This window comes from Corticium candelabrum, chromosome 1, assembly GCF_963422355.1.
Source record: "Corticium candelabrum chromosome 1, ooCorCand1.1, whole genome shotgun sequence".
NCBI lineage: Eukaryota > Metazoa > Porifera > Homoscleromorpha > Homosclerophorida > Plakinidae > Corticium > Corticium candelabrum.
In genome coordinates, this window is record NC_085085.1 from 9,413,293 (window position 1) to 9,432,210 (window position 18,918).

Sequence of the window (18,918 nt, forward strand, 5' to 3'; positions counted from 1 at the left end):
ACAGATCATGCACACAATGTTCCAATCACAGAGCTATTGCACCAAAGAGGCCATGACCCTCCAATGATTTTCTTCCCAATGCAATAAAGTGTGATTAGCTGTTTTGCACAAGATTGTGGTGTCAAACTTGAAAACGTTATGTCATGCAATGTTTACATTATGTTGAACAATTACATCAACACAGTCAAGAATGAAGTGCATTGTCACAGTTTGTCAATCCAACTGGCTCAAACACGCACTCCACCCTTGATTTTCAACACACACATTCATGTGGATAGCATATTCCAGCAATGTCACAAGAAAACACAAGTGACAAAGTGAGCAAAACATGTCATTGGATAGAGCAGGTCTGATGGTAGATGTGAAAAGAACTCTTTCTTTGGGGGTAGAGTCTAGTGTGTTAGTCAAAATGTCTGCATCATCTATAGTTTAGTGCAAACAGTTTCAAAGTGTCTCTTGCAAATGTCAAACATAGTTGTCTTTGGAACAAACCACAAATACTGATGGTGGTCCAACGGGCACATGAAAAGGTCAAAGTGCACAAAGTGATAAAAAACCGCTCAATTTAATTAATCTTCCAGGGGCACAGTAGTGTCAGTGGTCAATATCTATTATGTTCATGTTACACATCCTTTTTACAAACTTATTCATCACTGGGTTTGAGGTCAATCAATGAAGCACCTTGCTGCACTAGTTGTGATATAGAAATGCGACCTCTCTGCTTAATAAACCGAGCAACATTTTCCAGTTCTTCCATAGAGATGTAAATGAACTTGCCACGATCATCAATCACTCCAGTCAAGTGGCCATCACTTTGAAGTGTCTTCAAACGATTCACTGCATCCTAACACAAACACGATAAATACATGGCTTGAACATGTAATGGCTTAACTTGGCAAGGTCTGCTCAAATGTACGAGTGTCGGCATGTGCACCTTCCAGTCTACAGCCAGCATACTATCATACACTTGAACATGACCAAGAGAATCATGCCTCAAATACCCAATGCATGCTATCAGCGTCAATCACACTGCCGGATCAAATCAAAAACCAGAAAATGCATTCACACCATAGTAACATCAGAATAGAAGTAAAGATGACAGGTGAGTGCTTATGACTAATTATAAAAAATTACCAGACAAAAAGCAGAATAACAATAGCTCTAGGTGAACAAGCATAGCAAGTTGCATTATGCCATCTCACAGTATTCATGCCTGATTGCTGGCATGCTACTATGCCACCATGATGTATTATTATTGTTTGTGTTTACACAATGCAAGGTAAGCTGATGTATTCTACCAGTTACCTGAGGTCGAAGATGAAACCGGGATGCCACATCTTCCAGTAGGACCACTTTCTGAGTCTACAATATACCAGCAATTAAAACAAATTAATATAAAAAAGCTGAACAAAATCTACACAGAATTACAAGATAACTAGATTTCCCATATAAACTAATTGAACCTATGTATACACTGTTGATACCACAGCTATGAGCCTTCTAAAAACCACAGTAGATAAGGATTGTCGTGAAAATTATGAATTCAGACACCAGTTTGCTTCTACAAGTGCGTACTTGTAACATCTATCTAAAAATGGTACTAAGCGACTGTTGTTTCATATGACTACAAAGTCCATAGCACCGCTAAAATAGTTGCAGACAGGTAAGTTGTTCTTTATTTCTGCCAAGACCAGGCAATTACAAACATGAATTACACTGTTCTGGTAAAACTCTTCATAAATGTTTGGGGAATCTCATTGGCAGTTCGTCCATTGTGTCTGGTTGCCGTGTACAATCAATTACACATACTGCGTAATGATTGAACTGCACTAAGTGTGTGACACATTTCTAGCCAGCCAGAGGCATAGTCACAAACCGAAAGTCAGTTCAACCCCTATACATTTTGAGTACACTACCCGCTAAGTCTTGTAAAAGTCCCGTTTCTTATGGCTCATAGCTAAAATAATGATGAAGGGTGTGTAATGTGGCTAGGATACCCCAAAATAGACTTCAGTCTGCATGTGAAATGGCACATAAGTAGTACAAGTGTTAAAATGCTGTGTAAACCAGACCACATTTCTATTAGATATATATCAAAATAGTCTATAACCGCCTTGTAGCACCTAAAGCCAAGATGTTATACTCAATGTTATTAACAGGTCTAACATTGATATGCCAAACTCAACTGCATCATATGAGTGATCATGACACTCTTCCCAGTCTGTCCTATTCTCTTCTTACTGTTGCCTTGTTGTATTATGTATAACCATAATGTGTTCAAAAGCACATAGTAACAAACTTCCACTAGCTCTATGATCACGGGGAACATATACAGTAGTGGAAACCAGTGTAATCTATATTAAAGTAATACGCTTGTGTGTGTGTGTGTGTGTGTGTGTGTGTGTGTGTGTGTGTGTGGGCACGCGTACGCATAGGCTCGTCCATCCATGTGTCATTTCTCTGCAGAAGTTGTGTCACGAAAGCAGCGTGACGGAACATGCACCCATCCTGCCGTTAGCTATGCTGACCTCTCGAAACTACGCAGTAGTGTAGTACGTTTCTAGCTTTGTTAAAAGACTATCAAATACATTTGCTGAGTGAGGGACCAGTGAGCACGTGTCTAAAGACACACACACACACACACACACACACACACACACACACACACACACACACACACACACACACACACACACACACACACACACACACACACACACACACACACACACACACACACACGCATGCACACACACACCCACCCACCCACCCACCCACCCACCTACACACACACACACACACACACACACACACACACATACACACAGCAACGAAAAGGAGCCAGACTACTGGGCAAAGTAGGCAAAGGTTGTATCATTTTCTGCAGAAGTTGGATCATTCTATAAAAACTAGAAGTAGAGTTCTAGGGTCAGCTGACGCTGTCACAGAAGTCATATATACACTCAAACTCCCCTTATCCGGGCAGCTTGGGACCGGACACTGCCCATAACTCAGAAACGGCCACATCTGGGAACACCCCCACATATGTACACCTGTATGATTAACATTCAATTTTGCATCCCTACATGTAAGTGAATGCACATACGTACATAATAGATGTACATGTACACTGTACACTGATTGAAAACAGTAAGAGAACATGCTCATTCAGTTCTGTACAAAAAAGAAGTAATGGATGTTTGCCTCAGTGATTCCTGTCTCATCCGAGCCGCAGTGTCACGCCATTTCTTCACAAGAAGGAGATGAGCTGGATCAGTGTTTTGAGATTCAAGCCACAGCAGTGAGGTCTCCAGGGCATTGAAAGCTTCATGAGGTGTGACTGAACGACAGTCTTCCATGGCCTCCTCCTCTTCACTCTCATCGTCACTGTTGCCCTGTGCTAGTGCATCTGCCACAATCTCATCGTCTTCCATGATCTGGTGGCCTGCATCACTCGAATCTGAATCAAACCATTCGGCAAAAGCTTCTTGAACATCAGGTCCCAAAGGGGCAGCCATGTCCACCATGTCACTGCATACCTCACTGCTTGGAGTAGAATCTTCAGATGTTTCAGGTGTGTCAGACTCAGGCAGCAAATGCTTCCATGCCTTGCGCAAACTGTCATTTGATGCTTCATTCCAAGCAGCCGAGATCCAGTAGACAACATTCTTTAAGGTGACTTTCTGGAGGATCTCAGGCACAGACAAATGAGGAGACTCATTTTCCATGATGATGTGTGATAGCAACTTACGTTTGTACCGTTTCTTACCTGGGTCTAGAACACCTTGATCCATTGGTTGGATCACAGATGTTGTATTGGGTGGCAAAAATAGTGTTTTCACCCTGCCATCCTCAGAATGAAGTGTTGCTGAAGATGGATGAGATGGTGCATTGTCCACCAACAGAAGTGCCTTCTCCTCAATCCCTTTGTCACGGCAGAACTTTCTGACAGATGGTACAAACCGTTCATGGAACCACTCAGTAAACAGCCTGCAGTCCATCCATGACTTATTCTGAGCATAATAATGGACAGGAAGATTGTTCATATCCATATGCTTGAAGCACCTTGGTTTCTGACTTTTATTAATGAGCATCAATGGAAGACGGTGTGTTCCAGAGGCATTAGCACAAGCAAGAAGAGTGACACGGTCTTTGGCCTTCTTGAAGTTAGCAGCCCGTGTTTTGCCTGCAGAGTTCAAAGATGAAGAAGGAGTTAGTCGCCACCATAATCCTGTCTCATCCGCATTGAAGATTTGATCCCGGGAATATCCCTCGCTCTCCACCAGCTTCTGAAGTTCCTCACGAAATGAACCAACAGCTGACATATCCGCTGACAAAATCTCACCACGCAATGCCGTGTTCTTTATGCCATGACGCAGGTTGAACTTCCGGAGCCATCCTGTGCTGCCCTTGAAACTCTCTGGGTCAGCATCAGGGTAGAGCTTCGCAAAAAATACTCGTGCTTTTCTTGAAGCAAGACACCAGACACAGGCGCTCCTTTTGAGCGCTGCTGACAAAACCATTTCCAGCAAGCCGCATCCACCAGTTCAAACTTTGGGTCACGAACAATGCAGCATTTTTTTCGCAAATACCAGCGACTCACTAGACAAAACACAGTCCTCGATTTTCTGGAGGTCCTTCCAAATATCTCCGACAGTGGACTTAGCAACTCCAAACTTTTCAGCCACGATCCTTTGCGACTTTCCCCCCTGAAGCTCGCGCACAATCTCCATCTTTGTCTCGAGCGTCATCACAGACCTCTTTCGCTTCTGCGGGGCAGGCGTCTGCGTTGGTCTAGTCTCAGACATCTTCAGGAAAGTCTTACAAGCTGTAAATAAGAAACTAGCACCTAAGTATGGCTATCTGTCAACAAGAAACTGGACTAGTACTGAACTTTTGATTACACGACCTTTGCCTCGACCTCGTGCACGTGGACCACGCGCAATACACGTGATGCAATTGTGTAATACGGGGGTTCCCGGTAGACGGACGTGCCCGGATAAGGGGAGTTTGAGTGTATCATTTTCTATTCAACATGCATATGCTGGAACAACACTATATATACAGTTGTATAATATGCAGAGCAACCATTTAATTTTCTGCGCGTCTCAGCTAGTATATATATATATATTTCACAAGCCACAACTTAACTCTGACCAGCCCAGAAACTGATAGCGTAGTAATCAAAGCCAAAGCACTACATTCAGTTGATAGTTTCACCATAAGAATTCTCCTACATACAAGTTATGTTATCCATACTCCACTCCATAACTACGTAATGTCATATTATTTGCAATGTCTCAAAAGATAACAGTCTCACCTACAATTCCCAAATTCACATAGACATGGACTGGCTGGCCGCACTTTGATATCTCATATTTATAAAGATATAGTGAAATATTTCAGTAATACCCTTATTGCCATAATCATCAGTATTTTCATAGTTTATCAATTTGCTTTCAACGTTTCTGTGAATACTTTAACCGAGTCTATGTAGCTGACTCTAACTACTGTACCATAGATACTGCAGAGTACATGCAAGCTAGATACACTGATTACCTAAACTTAAAAGCTCTAAGCATGCTATGAACGTAAAATGTGTGTGTGTGTGTGTGTGTGTGTGTGTGTGTGTGTGTGTGTGTGTGTGTGTGTGTGTGTGTGTGTGTGTGTGTGTGTGTGTGTGTGTGTGTGTGTGTGTGTGTGTGTGTGTGTGTGTACTGCAAATGTGTAATGTATGGGTACGCCTTAAAGGAGAACTCCAACGAAAATACAACCTAATCTCAAAATGTAAACTTTATCGTGAAACTTCGTGCTGCACTACTTTCAGGCTAACAGTCGCTTTGGTAGTGGAGAAAACACGTTTCACGTACGGAGCATGCGCCAGACTGACAGGTCATTGGTGCTAAGCTCTGCCTACACCAAATGAATTGCCTGCCTAGCTCAGTTACCTTGTCAGTAAACTACACAAAAACTAAACGGGAATAGTAACTATAAAGGAATCTTGTGTTTTAAGGTCTTAGAAATGCTCTCTGCAACGAAAGTAGGATGCTAGACACCGTTTTCTCCCAGCAGACTTGACCCTCTCCTCTCACAGAAGATGAAGCTAGTGCAATAAAACTCAACGGTAATTATTGTTAGCCTTTGTTCTATTAATCTACAAAGAGAAACATTCAGAGGGTTCAAATAGGAGGTTCTCTTGAGTAAGCAGACACGCCCCTTTCAAACAGCTGCTGGGCGAAGTGTTACAGGTGCAGAATGGCTTTGATCAAGTCTGCGTTCAACTTTTACCCGAGTGCAATGATGTAGACGGTGTAGCTAGGACTGTAGTACGTCAGTTGTTTCACCCTGCAGTGTGTAGACTCATGACCATGGCAATACACCGCCCCTTCGTCTTTCCCGGATACTCAATCCTCTAGTGTGGTTCATGAGACATCTAGAAGCCATGCTGATCACCAAAGCTGATCACACCTTACTGCTACCTAAATTTGACGTAGACGTAAGACTAGAACAAGAAGAAGGGGCGTGTCAACCTATGCAGGTCTCTCAAAGAGAACGTCTACGCTTCATTGTCATACTTGAACCTTGTGCGTGTTTCTCATCGTAGATCAATAGTGCGAAGACGGATGCCAATTACTGGTGAGTTCTATTGCGCTAACCTCATCTTCTGTGATAGGAGAGGGTCAAGTCTGCTGGGAAACGGCCTCTTGCATCTTACTTTTGTTACAAAAAGCTCTTCTAAGGCTTTAAAACACAAGATCCCTCTATAGTTACCAATCCTGTTTAGTTTTTGTGTAGTTTACTGTACTGGTAAGATAACTGAGCTATGGAAGCAATTCATTTGGTGTAGGCGGAGCTTAGTGCCAATGACCTGTCAGTCTAGCACATGCTCCGTACATAACACACGTTTTCTCCGCTACCAAGGCGATGGCTGGCCTGAAAGTAGCACAGCATGAAGTTTCACGATAAAGCCTACATTTTGAGATTATGTTGCATTTCCATTGGAGTTTCCCTTTAAAGAACTCACGAGATGCTTTACAATTAGTGCAAGATTTCACATTCTACCAGAAACACACAAGGCTGGCTCACCTTCACATAATGAATGAACTCTTGCAGCAAATTATCAGACTAAAATGGAAATCAAACCGGTATGTATGATCAAACAATGCCATTATGATAATCTCCAAACCTCTTGACTTGTCTCCAGCTCACCTACACCTTCTTCCTCAACTGAAAATAGAGGTCTCATTTGTTCAAATATTTCTTGTTCCTGCCTTTCTTTCTCTTCTTGCCGTTGTTGCTCAAGTCGTTTCTGTAATATGTAGAAAATGTGTAGTACGAATGCTCATCATTCTATACATAAGTGGCACATTATCTCAATTAACTTAATGACATCACATGCCACTGACTACCACAAATTCAATGCCTGTGTACGTCTACCTGTTATCACATCTATCATCGTGTTAATTGCTATGTTCAAGTTATGCACTCTTCGTTTTACATACCTGTTCTTCTTGTTTGTTTTCTTCTTCCATTTCTTTCTTCTTCTTCTCCTCCATCTGCAGTTGTTCTCGTCGTTTCTTGTCCTCCCTCATGGCTTCCTCTTGCTACCAGATCCAGTTTAAACCACTGTGTGTTGTATGCATTCAGCTTGGACCATACCTGACGAGCTTCTTTTTGTTTCTCTTTATCTGCCATTTTGCGCAGCTTCTTTGCACCTATCTTCTTGCTGAATGGAAAAGTGTCATTAGCTAAAACGTCTTCTAAACAAAACAAACAATCCATCTTGATTACAATCAACAAAAGCGCACTTCTTCAAATAATATTATCATAATCACTCAAGTAAACTTATGCTTGGAAACCCTAACTGTAGAACTTCAGGCATACTAAAACCAACCATAATTGTTGCCGATAGTCGGAAAAAATAAGAGTTACACGGATTATTTCTAGGTACAGTTGCTACGTACACCAAACGGCTCATCAGACAATGCTACTTAGCTAAGCTAGAGGGTGGAAAAGAAAGACAGACAACGAAAAGCAAACAGGAACCTATCTGTACACTTCATGTCTCTGGGAAAGCTATGTTGTGTTGCAACAATGGAAAAAAGTTGAAGCATTTCATGCTAATTCCTGCCAGTAAGAGCACCATTGCTTACTTTGTGACAGTTGTGCTGTAATGCATAAGTATGGTACACCAAAATCACACATGCTCAGGTTACTATACAAGCATAACCTTTTTATTCTGAGCTGTTACTCGATATCCCACACACTTTCTTAATAGCACACAGTGCAGGGAGACCATCTAACAAGGAAATGTTTCAAGCCACTCATGCACATAACTGTGACCAAGCCGTTTTAATGCTTATTGATGAATAATGATAAGAAGCTACTCAAATAAAACAAATCTGTGTAACAGATTATTACAGACAACATGTGCACAGACAGACAGACAGACAGACAGACAGACAGACAGACAGACAGACAGACAGACAGACAGACAAACATGCACACAAACACACGTTGATGACTACAAACAATCGTTGTTCATTTTGCAAGTGAGTAGTATCTTCCATTTACTGAAAGTGCAGCTAACACTGTTTGAATCTGCCTTTCCAAATAACTTTCCCTAAATTGCTTTTGATATACATGTTACTGAGTTCAGCTTGATAACGATAACATGTTCACTCATGACCATGTAACACTAGAATTTTAACACCTGGTAGCTCTTCTGTGCACTAACGCATATAGTTACACTACTACATATAGTTACATCATATCACTACCTCATCAACACAACAACTGTTCATGTAGTTTAATAGTTAGCTAATCTAAACAGTAACTCTGTTAAATACACTATTTCAAGTTTAAAGGGCCACAGACACGCAAAAATCAAAATTATCTTAAATTTCTATATGAAAGTTGAAAAATAAATTTAGACTTTTAATAGCACGGTTTCTATAACAAAATTGTGCTGTAATGTGCTTCCGGTTTATCGCATCTGATTTCAAGCAGTAGATTCGTAGCATTGAACTTCCAGACTAGAAGTTCGAGACTATAGATTCGAGGTGTGTACATATGACGTAAAACAGAGAACGGATGTCGCGTTAGTGCAAAGGAAATAGGTAACCAACAAGACTTGAGCGTGTGCTAGGGTTAGAATGGCCAGACAATGTGTGGTAGCTGGGTGCTATCATACCGTGAAAGGTGTAAGGCTCGTTCGGTTTCCGAAGACCCCGAACAAAGATGAAAGTGGGTGAAACAAGTCAGACAAACGAGAGATCGCTGGGAAGCCCCAAGTGATTCTTACGTCTTGTGTACTCGCTATTTCGAAGCAGACTGCTTTGAAGATGAGCCAAAATCGTGCAAGCAATTTAGTTTCAGCTACCGGGCACCAAAATTGAGCCGAATGCCGTGCATACTGATTGAGACAGTGCGAAGACTGGGCAGTTGGAAACACCAAGAAAGATGAGATTGGCATATGAAAAAAGTGAAAGAAAGAGAGTAGGTTATATTTAGACTTTATAGAAGTGTACATATAATGATGAATTAAATTGATTATAATTAACTATGAGCCACTGAACAATTTCTAAATATGGTGGAACAGAATCTGCTGACAAGAGGCATGACAGCCAGTTTACACCATCTTGCTAATTGATGGTAAGAAGTATATCTGTATATCTTCTGTGCAGAACAGAAATCCATTGTTGAAGTCAGCATTGTTGGTACAATTGTTTCTCATGAATTAGAGGAGGATCGGTTCATGCAATGCCATAGACCTGCTGTATGCAATCTGCAGACACCAGAGAATCCTGGGTGTTCAATGATGCAATTTTTGTCATTACTTCCAAGTATGTTCTGGCAACACCCACAATGATGGTCAGAGGTCAGCAACCACCACTAGAACATAGTTGTACACCTAAACAAAATAATACTACATGACTTGTAGATCATCCTAAACTGTTCAAACCACAAAAATCAAGTAGTCGCTTCTTTTGCTCGTCTTCGGGTGCTACCAGCAATGGCACCTTACCGGTGACAGGTTCAAAGTCAGACAGCTCCACCTATTCTATGGCTTCACTTTGATCATCTTCCGAGCAATTCTCCACATCACCAGTATCTACTCCATACGATACTGAAGGCTCTATGCACACAGACTGTTTCAAACCGTCATGCAACGACAATTCCGGAGACTGACGTAGCTGTAAACTATGGTGTTTTGCCCGCTAACAGTCATATCTTGTAAAGAGTATAATCACGCAAAGCTTTCTTGAGATCGCCGTCGTCTTCATCATTAGAACCGCTTGCTCTGTCATGTTAGCTGCCTCTAGTCATCAAAACGTTTTGCGCTAACTCGACATCCGTTCTCAGTTTTACATCATATGTACACACCCTGAATCTGCTGCTCAAAACCGGATACGCTAAACCGGTAGTATGTTACAGCACAATTTTCTTATAAAACTCTTGCTTTTAAAAAATCTAAAAATTCTTCTGGTATGTACACCTTTAGAACTATCATATAAAAGTTTAAAATAATTTTCAAAAATTTTAGCGTGTCAGTGGCCCTTTATGTTACAGCCGTTCAGTTCAGATGATTCAGACACATGTCCAGTATAAGTATGCATAACAAATATCAATATCTACCATTGGTCGTTCATTCAAAGGTAGTGTTCATTCAAGTTAGTAGTGGGACTCTGCAGTGTATATTCAAGGGCAGCAGTCTTTTGAGGAAATACGATATTGCCCAATCAATTTACAATTAACTCATGAAATTGAAATAGGAAACATGTACAATAATGGCTTCAATACGACATGAACATAAGTCCTATTGTAGGCAAAACAACTAGCAACTAATTCAATAAATAACTGTTAACTATTAATAAATTAATTACTTAAATTAAATTAAGTAACCACAAATCACAAAATTTCCCTAAAATTTGTAGCAGCACCTCTTGTAAACCTTGTAATTTTTTGTAAATTATTTCGACCAAATAAACTTTTCACACATACCAACATCTTCTCCTTCTTGTTGTGCACGCCGCAGAGCAGCAACACCGGCATACATCCTGTCTCTGCCCCTCCGATGACGCGGAATCGGACCTGCTAGCGCTTCATCTTGCTGAAGATCCTGTCGTTCTCTTTCTTCTAGAAACGACAATGTGACAACAGATACAAGTACTTAGTAGCTAACCGACGATTGACTAGCTATACCTTGAGGTGGGCCCTTACTCCTTCTGTACTTACTCACAAAAAGTAGGACTATGGCAGCTATTGCAGCAGCTACAAGCCACAACAACGGGTCCATCGAAAACGCTAGGTGTACGATTCAAATTATACGGGCTATTTAAGCAACTAGAGCACGTGACCAGATCTAATGTCTGGCTTGTTTCGTGAGGGTCTATTGCTGGTTTGTCGTTTGTCTCCATGGAGCAACACTGTTTTAAGTCAGCTGTCTCTGCACAGTTTGACTTGTTCGAGGCATTTTTTGGGAAACTCAAGTTTGTGCGTTCGTGTCCTTCACACAAGTTTTGTAAATCTAGGAGGCAGCCTGACGGAAGGCCTACGCAAGAAAGGCGGCAGAAACCGGCACGGTCACAAGACGGTCGGTCGACAAGGCGGAGGACACAAACAAAAGTATCGAGTGATCGACTTCAAGAGACTGTCGTTCTCTCGTTCTACACCTCAGCAGGTTCGCGAGAGAGTTCTCGATATCGAGTACGATCCTTGTCGTTCTGCGCGCATTGCGCTCGTCGCAGGAAGGAGCAGAAAGTACGTCATTGCCCCGGATGGTTTAGATGCCGGTCACGTGATTACGGCGCAGTTGGGCCAACCCGATAAATTGCAGTTGCAACGTGGAAATTCGTATCAGTTGAAGTACATTCCCATAGGTCAGGAGGTCCATAATATTGAATTGAATCCGGGAAAGGGAGGACAGATTGTGCGAGCGGCAGGAACGGTGGCCAAAGTTCAGAGGAAAACTGATAATCTGGTTACTATTCGGCTTCCTTCTGGCCAACTGAAAGACTTAAGAGGAGAATGTATGGCCACTTTAGGTCGGGTGTCGAATATTGACCACAGAAATCGAGTTTTGGGAAAAGCAGGAAGAAGTCGGTGGCTTGGAATCAAGCCGAAGCCAAACAAGCAGAGAAAGGCTCACAAGAAGAAGCTTGCTGTTTGATCAGCTTATGTTAACAGTTACTGAAAGTGTCATGGCAACAGCCATTTTACTTAAACTGTATATTTTCAGTGGAAAATTGCATTAACAATACCAGTAACCTTTGTTACTTTGTTTTTGCCACTTTTCTAGCAGTAAGGGCTTAAAATGTTAATGACCAGGAATGTATGTTTCTTGAAGAGAAGACTGGAAGATTTCAAGATTTCATCAATCGCAGGTCTACAAAAGCATTTTTCTTTTACTCTTAACTCATTCTTCTGGAAGACTGCATCGATATCATTTTCTGGTTATATTGTGAGGCCACAGGTGTAGCGTGTATTGATGAACTCTCATACACGCCAGGGTCTCTGTCTTGCTTGTGCAATTAACTTGTGGGTATCAAGCAAATTAATAATTTTTAACAGTAAAACTAAAACGCCGAGATATAGCTATAGTCCTATACATACGATGAACTTTCCTAATAAGTCAAGCAAAGCACAATTTATCTGCACCTGACATTAGAAGCATAGAAATCATCCACCTTCTAGAGTTAACGTATGTAGTACATGTACCTAGACAATTACAATCTGCGACCTAAAATATGTGAAACCATGGGCATCGTTCACTACTGTATTTTCCCATATAAAAAGATCAAATTAACCCTACTCATCACGTGATTCTCAAATTTTGTAGTTGATTTATTATGCTTGCTCCTTTCGATTACGTTGTACCTCGTTGCCTACATAAAATAGTTGATACCCTTAGGGTTAGTCTGATACAAGATCGCTTACGAGCTGACGAGCTGATCAACAGAGAAGAATACAACAGACTTTCTGCACTTCCGATCGAAGAGGACAGGGCTCGTCTGTTGCTCAACGAGATCCTACCTAAAAAGGGACCTGAAGCATACGGCAAATTTCGTGCCATCCTACTGAGTGTGGTTGGACAAGAGCACATCGTCAGAGACATCTTGGATCCCATGGAAAGCCGGCCGCAGATTGCAGAGGCACCATGGCCAGTTGCAGCTGCCTCACGTGCACGCTCTTCTAGATCTAGCAGATCCAACTGCAGAGACGAGGATGAGGCTCCACAGCACCAGTCTTGTACTGCTGCACCTCCTGCAAAGAAACGGACAATCTCATCGTCTGGTATTAAAATTTGTAATTAGAATTAAAGAAGTGTCTGCATGTCTAGATATTTCAATTAATACATTAATAGGCTAAAAAATAATTAATTAAAATAGAGGTCAAAATGTTGGAACTTCTCTACCTATTTTGAGATTTCTGTGCTGGTCGATATAAACTGTCCATGACATCATCAGCCACCTAGCTTATCATGCATGCTGCATGAATACTTGCTTATTATGGCTTCGTGATGGTGTCATGTCCGTTTATTTCAGCACAGCCTGCTAGGAACATCGTTATTGCACCATTTGATTTTGGCTTGCTCAATAGTGAAAATAATTGCACCGCAATCTATAGGCAATGTTCTAGCTGACTTCAAAGAGTGTATTTATCATAATGCACATCAGAATATTGATTGATATTGGAGATCTTCATGCATGGTGTCACTCTAGAAGTGAAGATGAGCTGCTGGGTACATCTATTTGACAGACTCAGTCTTCGAACTCAAGTAATTCTAGATCTTGCACTATGTTCATGCACCAATGTATATGTATGTACCTTATTATACATGGAGTAGTTTTTCCCATTATGTGGACATAAAATTTCAGCATTTAATATGTGTACGCTTGCATGGTGTCATCTAAAATACCCTATGACAGTAAATGTTGTCTATCTGATGTAAGGTTTTCTTTCTAGTGAATACAGGTTTATCTAGCAGTGATGACACCAGTAGCTCGTACAGTGATGATGAAGGTGATGATACAGCTCGCGTTGTTAGGTAGTTATGTGTGTTGCATGTGTGTGCCAGTGGTGGTGGTAGCGGTGGCGGCGGCAGCAGTGGTCACCAGGTGGTAGTAATGGTGTGTGTGTGTGTGTGTGTGTGTGTGTGTGTGTGTGTGTGTGTGTGTATGTGTGTGTGTGTGTGTGTGTGTGTGTGTGTGTGTGTGTGTGTATGTGTGTGTGTGTGTGTGTGTGTGTGTGTGTGTGTGTGTGTGTGTGTGTGTGTGTGTGTGTGTGTGTGTGTGTGTGTGTGTGTGTGTGTGTGTGTGTGTGTGTGTGTAGCACTTGTGGATTTCTATTGACTACCATAAATGCTGGGCCCACAGTTGACATTTGTTTATCATTATTGCATTATAAATTTCTGTAAGCTGTGTTGCAGACTTAATTCATCCTCACCTTGATAAACATGTCACTTTGCAACATGTCAATGCTGTCAAAAAATGGGGCAATGAACGTTGGCGCCAAATTGGCCGAGCTTTGAAATTCAGTGACACGGACCTTGCTGACATAGCATCTCAATTTAACCACGATGGTGACAAGGAAAAGCTTCATCAAGTTATACACAAATGGATACTAAAATATGGCAAAAAGGCCACCTTACGGACATTGCTCAAAGCTTGCAGGAATCCTGAAGTAGGGATTAAAGGCAAAGTCATTGACGAAATCAATGGCTACGAGAAAAGAAGGCAAACCAAGAAACAGCAGAAGAGACATGAGTCAAACGTATAAGAAATCAGTATTTTCTAATGCTTCAATTTTTATACAGACGCTGGACAGGAGCCTTCCGAGGGTAGATCAACTGTTTTATACAGTACATAGCTATTTGCTAAGCAACAGAGAATTTCATTTCAAGTATGTCTCCAAGACCAGCTGTTATTGTCTGGCCTGAGACAACAGGACCGACTCCTGATGGTGTACCAGTCAGAATCAGGTCACCAGTCTCAAGACTCATGATACGACTAATATAACCGATTAAGTGAGGAATAGTAAATACCATGTCCTTTGTATTTCCGTCCTGTTTCATAGTGCCATCGACCTTCAACCAAAGCTGAGTGTTCTCGGGACATGCTAACTCATCCTTCGTAATGAACCTGCTGATTGGACAGAATGTGTCATAACCTTTGGCAAGTGTCCATGGGGCACCGGCCTTCTTTGCAGCTGTCTGAAGGTCTCTTGCTGTCATGTCCAATGCAAGAGCATAACCTGCCACGTGATCCATTGCATGTGATTCAGGAATTGTACGTCCAGGTTTACCAATAACGACGCCCAGTTCAACTTCGTGGTGAAGTTCAGAACAACCATCAGGGACCTGAATTTATAATTCATCACATGTTTATGAGAGTCCACAATTAATAATAGAGTGACTTTAATAGTAAACATATAATTGAACAAACAAATTACACACGTAGCCCTGTAAGTGGCCATGGCAACTAAATTTTCAGATGGCGAATAATAAAGAAATATTAGATGCTACCATGACCCATCTGTGATACAGGTGATACATGAAACAGCTGATATTAATTAACGTTTAAACACTGGGAAGGCATAATGGAAGACTTTGTGAGTGAGAGGGGAATGCCCCAAAGGAAATGAAGTCTCTGTGGTTTTGTTGTATCATCCAGCAGTAACTGCTGTAGACTAGGAAACTGTAAGTAAACATGACTGGTGGTTAATAACTATTTTAGCAAATCTGATACAAAATGTTTTGTCAAGTGGTAAATATAAAGGATCAAACAGCATTGTTGGAGCCCCTCCCCCAACGTCTACAAACATTTGCCATTCCCTGTGTAATTACGAGAACTCAGGACTTGTTTACAGTATTTTAAGTCTGTTGGCATTCCCAATGCACATGATGCGTATTTCAAATCCAGACCATTGGTGATCTACCAAAATGATCATATTTTCATGCTGTTAAATGCAAATCATACTTCCAGAGCCTGTTCATGCATGTACTCATTTCAGATTGTTTGTTGTACCGAATATATGACTATCTAGATTGCTGCTGGATAATGTTCTACAGTGATTACTGGAAGCATTTCTCACAGCTGGGAAGAATGCAGAGCTGGCAGATAAACTTGTTTTCCGACTACAAAATTTTCCTTTACTTGCCAATGGCTACCGAGCTAATGAAGCAAAACCTGACCTAGCCTAGCTGTTCATGGACACACACACACACACACACACACACACACACGCACGCGCACACACACACACACACACACGCACGCGCACACACACACACACACCACACACACACACCACACACACACACACACACACGCACGCGCACACACACACACACACCACACACACACACCACACACACACACACACACACACACACACCAAACGCACGCACGCACGCACGCACGCACGCACGCACACACACACACACACACACACACACACACACAAGGAATCCATAAAATCAATTTCACAAATTTCAAATAATTAATTACTAATCACTGCAATACATACGCACTATGATAGAATTTCCTTCTCCCAGATAAGAAGACGGAGGCTTCAGGAAAATAAGAGGAACAGTAGGAACCGTGTTACCCAGCTCAGCAGCGTGTTCTCTGTTTTCAACGAAATTAGACAGTGCCACAACTCTAGACGAGGTAGTGATGTCCAAATCATGATCGTTTACCGGTAGTTGCGTCCAACAGCTACAATCTTCCGACCAAAGCTGGCAAACGCTCTCACGTCAACAGCCGCTCGTCCAGCCATGATACCAGGCAGAGCAGTGAGTACACAGTGGACCTAAGCGACTCAAGGAAGACAAGGTCACGTGAACCATGTGATCATGACATGTGATACAAGTTGCTGCTATTTTCGTACGGTTAGACTTCTCTGCTAATGGCTGAAGACGTAGCTAGAGTTGCAAACAGATGCGAAGATGCGAAGGAGAGCAAAAGCCTTGATTTGAGTTCCTGCCGATTGGCTAAGATGCCGGACGCAATCTATCACATTTTACGGGAGATTCCGGTAGTAAAATGCAACCTGGATGACAATATCCTACGAATTCTACCTCGCAAATTTTGCAGCAAATTTATTGCCCTACAAGGTAGAGTGTCACGCGCTGTAAATTAATTAAAGGTGTGTGTGTGTGTGTGTGTGTGTGTGTGTGTGGTGTGTGTGGTGTGTGTATACTGGTTGGTAGCATGTTATGGCCAATCATCATTGATCAAGTGAGTGTATAGTAGATACTTTCATCAGATTGCATGATGCCCCTTACCTATAGTTGCATCTACTTTGCCTAATTAGCTAATACTGATGATTTGATTTTGTAGAACTCACACTGTCAGGCAACAGATTAACTGGACTACCTGTTGAAATGGTAGAAATGGTAGAGTTACGACAACTTGACATTTCAAGAAATCAGTTCACAGAATTTCCCTCTGTTATTGTGCAACTCCCTTTACTGAGAAAGGCTATCATAAAAGAGAACGAAATCAAAGAGATTGACATTGATCAAGTACGTGAAATGAAAAGTCTCAATGAGCTGGACTTGAGGGGAAATCCATTACCAATGCTTACAAGTCAGTTTCTTGCCAGGATTGATGGGGTCACAGTTCACGTTTGATGACCCTGCTTCAGGCTTGGTGCCACAGCTAGCTGATGTAAATAAGTTGACAGTGGAATAACACACGGAGCTTTAATAATGACTTGATCAAGATTTTTACATTTAAGTACCTCCTGTAATGTCACTTTTAGAGTGAGGCATGTAAGATGACAGTATGCATGCTTCTCGCCATGTAGACTACTCTTCATATAAGTGTGATGTCATAGTATGCATAATATTGTCCTTTGTATCATTTGTGTTGCTGCCAGTAAAGAGTTATTTGGCTTTGGCTTAGTCTCCATACGTCAATCGTGCACAATCGTTCTATTAGCCAATGGACAGTGTACTTTTGTCCCAAATGACAGGCCATGAATTGGGAGAAACACAGTACCCAGTGTACCCAAGCCTTCGTTGTCCTACACACGTTTTATATTGTGTACAATTAGTAGTCTCGCGTAGCCAGAACCCTTCCGCTGGGTCATCCCCCGGCAAATTCTGGCTACGCGAGACTAGTGCACAATAAGCTTCATGCTTACGAACTCATCTTGCACGTGGTAAAACATGTCCACAAAAACTGGTACAATCCAAGGCTACACCCTTGAAGTCAATGTGTGTTTTTGCACTGAACATGCCTAATTGTCACCTAGACATCATAGTCAATATGGACTAGAGATGTCTTGGTATGGGTTCATAAAAGATGAAGCCCAATGTGGTCTCTGTAGAAGTCCCATATGGTTTCAAAATGGTGGTCAAACACTGACTCCACCTTGGAGCCTTTCATTAATTATAAAAGGGTCACATTCATAAAATAAAATGATGAGGTAGCATATTTGTGTGCATACACAGACAGGCAAGCTTGCTCCAACACACACACGCGCGCGCACACACACACACACACACACACACACACACACACACACACCTGAATTTCAGCCACCATTACAAGTTTAGGCCTAGCAGAACCAAACTCCAAGCATGATGGTCTTTACCTAATTCAACTGACACATTCAAAGATTTTAAAAAGTGTCTTCCATAAGCTTGTCACTTCTGATTTGATAGACTACTCCATCACAAATGTTTCTGACGTTGACTATTGCCCATTCTAATGACAACCTAGCCATTGCAATCTCTGTCTTATATGTGCAACTCACTAGAGTCTTCTTTTGGAAATCCTGTGCTATATTGATACCAAAAATTGTTCTGATATAGCTCATATGAAAGGTGGACTATTCTCAGCCATATAATAGAAAATTGGGAGGAGCAGCAATCTGAATATTTTCAATTTAAATGTTCTAAAAACA

The 18,918-nt window shown here is 41.6% G+C and overlaps 5 protein-coding genes across 6 annotated transcripts; 2 read left to right on the top strand and 3 right to left on the bottom strand.

Annotated features, from left to right (window-relative positions):
- Positions 1 to 542: 542 nt before the first annotated feature.
- On the bottom strand, positions 543 to 11,362 carry LOC134180285 (DDRGK domain-containing protein 1-like). The gene is made up of 8 exons (XM_062647412.1): positions 11,206 to 11,362; positions 11,005 to 11,139; positions 7,660 to 7,760; positions 7,503 to 7,604; positions 7,187 to 7,309; positions 7,087 to 7,125; positions 1,306 to 1,362; positions 543 to 844 (listed from the first exon to the last, which is right to left on the bottom strand). The coding sequence occupies exons 1-8, from the start codon at positions 11,297 to 11,299 to the stop codon at positions 644 to 646; spliced, it is 852 nt and encodes a 283-aa protein (XP_062503396.1). The 5' UTR covers positions 11,300 to 11,362; the 3' UTR covers positions 543 to 643.
- Positions 3,165 to 4,523, bottom strand: LOC134190629 (jerky protein homolog-like). The gene has a single exon (XM_062659091.1). It carries the CDS (start codon positions 4,521 to 4,523, stop codon positions 3,165 to 3,167), a length of 1,359 nt encoding a protein of 452 aa, XP_062515075.1.
- On the top strand, positions 11,309 to 14,781 carry LOC134180294 (uncharacterized). 2 transcript variants are annotated; one of them, XR_009969960.1, is made up of 3 exons: positions 11,309 to 13,296; positions 13,969 to 14,025; positions 14,432 to 14,688. XR_009969960.1 is itself a non-coding variant. In XM_062647424.1 (3 exons), exons 1-3 carry the CDS (start codon positions 12,852 to 12,854, stop codon positions 14,779 to 14,781), a joined length of 852 nt encoding a protein of 283 aa, XP_062503408.1. In that variant the 5' UTR covers positions 12,173 to 12,851. The 2 variants fall into 2 exon arrangements, 1 of the variants encoding a protein (XP_062503408.1); XM_062647424.1 differs by having other exon boundaries at positions 12,173 to 13,296; positions 14,432 to 14,781.
- An 86-nt stretch (positions 14,782 to 14,867) lies between these two features.
- On the bottom strand, positions 14,868 to 16,843 carry LOC134180306 (acylpyruvase FAHD1, mitochondrial-like). The gene is made up of 3 exons (XM_062647437.1): positions 16,703 to 16,843; positions 16,535 to 16,631; positions 14,868 to 15,361 (listed from the first exon to the last, which is right to left on the bottom strand). Exons 1-3 carry the CDS (start codon positions 16,780 to 16,782, stop codon positions 14,879 to 14,881), a joined length of 660 nt encoding a protein of 219 aa, XP_062503421.1. The 5' UTR covers positions 16,783 to 16,843; the 3' UTR covers positions 14,868 to 14,878.
- Positions 16,844 to 16,871: 28 nt separating this feature from the next.
- Positions 16,872 to 17,901, top strand: LOC134191872 (leucine-rich repeat-containing protein 20-like). Its single transcript, XM_062660508.1, has 2 exons — positions 16,872 to 17,119; positions 17,346 to 17,901. Exons 1-2 carry the CDS (start codon positions 16,912 to 16,914, stop codon positions 17,636 to 17,638), a joined length of 501 nt encoding a protein of 166 aa, XP_062516492.1. The 5' UTR covers positions 16,872 to 16,911; the 3' UTR covers positions 17,639 to 17,901.
- Positions 17,902 to 18,918: the final 1,017 nt, after the last annotated feature.

Excerpts from the sequence above, each read along its gene's own strand:
- LOC134180306 (XM_062647437.1), bottom strand. The coding sequence starts at position 16,782 with ATGGCTGGACGAGCGGCTGTTGACGTGAGAGCGTTTGCCAGCTTTGGT. Across the intron at positions 16,632-16,702 it reads GCTGTTGGACGCAACTACCG|AGAACACGCTGCTGAGCTGG; the intron begins GTAAACGATCAT and ends CGTTGAAAACAG. Across the intron at positions 15,362-16,534 it reads GAGAAGGAAATTCTATCATA|GTCCCTGATGGTTGTTCTGA; the intron begins GTGCGTATGTAT and ends TTATAAATTCAG.
- LOC134190629 (XM_062659091.1), bottom strand. The coding sequence starts at position 4,523 with ATGGTTTTGTCAGCAGCGCTCAAAAGGAGCGCCTGTGTCTGGTGTCTT.
- LOC134180285 (XM_062647412.1), bottom strand. The coding sequence starts at position 11,299 with ATGGACCCGTTGTTGTGGCTTGTAGCTGCTGCAATAGCTGCCATAGTC. Across the intron at positions 7,605-7,659 it reads AACAAAAAGAAGCTCGTCAG|CAAGAGGAAGCCATGAGGGA; the intron begins GTATGGTCCAAG and ends TGGATCTGGTAG. Across the intron at positions 1,363-7,086 it reads AGTTCATTCATTATGTGAAG|ACTCAGAAAGTGGTCCTACT; the intron begins GTGAGCCAGCCT and ends GGTATATTGTAG.
- LOC134191872 (XM_062660508.1), top strand. The coding sequence starts at position 16,912 with ATGGCTGAAGACGTAGCTAGAGTTGCAAACAGATGCGAAGATGCGAAG. Across the intron at positions 17,120-17,345 it reads CAAATTTATTGCCCTACAAG|AACTCACACTGTCAGGCAAC; the intron begins GTAGAGTGTCAC and ends TTGATTTTGTAG.
- LOC134180294 (XM_062647424.1), top strand. The coding sequence starts at position 12,852 with ATGCTTGCTCCTTTCGATTACGTTGTACCTCGTTGCCTACATAAAATA. Across the intron at positions 13,297-13,968 it reads ACGGACAATCTCATCGTCTG|TGAATACAGGTTTATCTAGC; the intron begins GTATTAAAATTT and ends TTTTCTTTCTAG. Across the intron at positions 14,026-14,431 it reads CTCGTACAGTGATGATGAAG|ACTTAATTCATCCTCACCTT; the intron begins GTGATGATACAG and ends GCTGTGTTGCAG.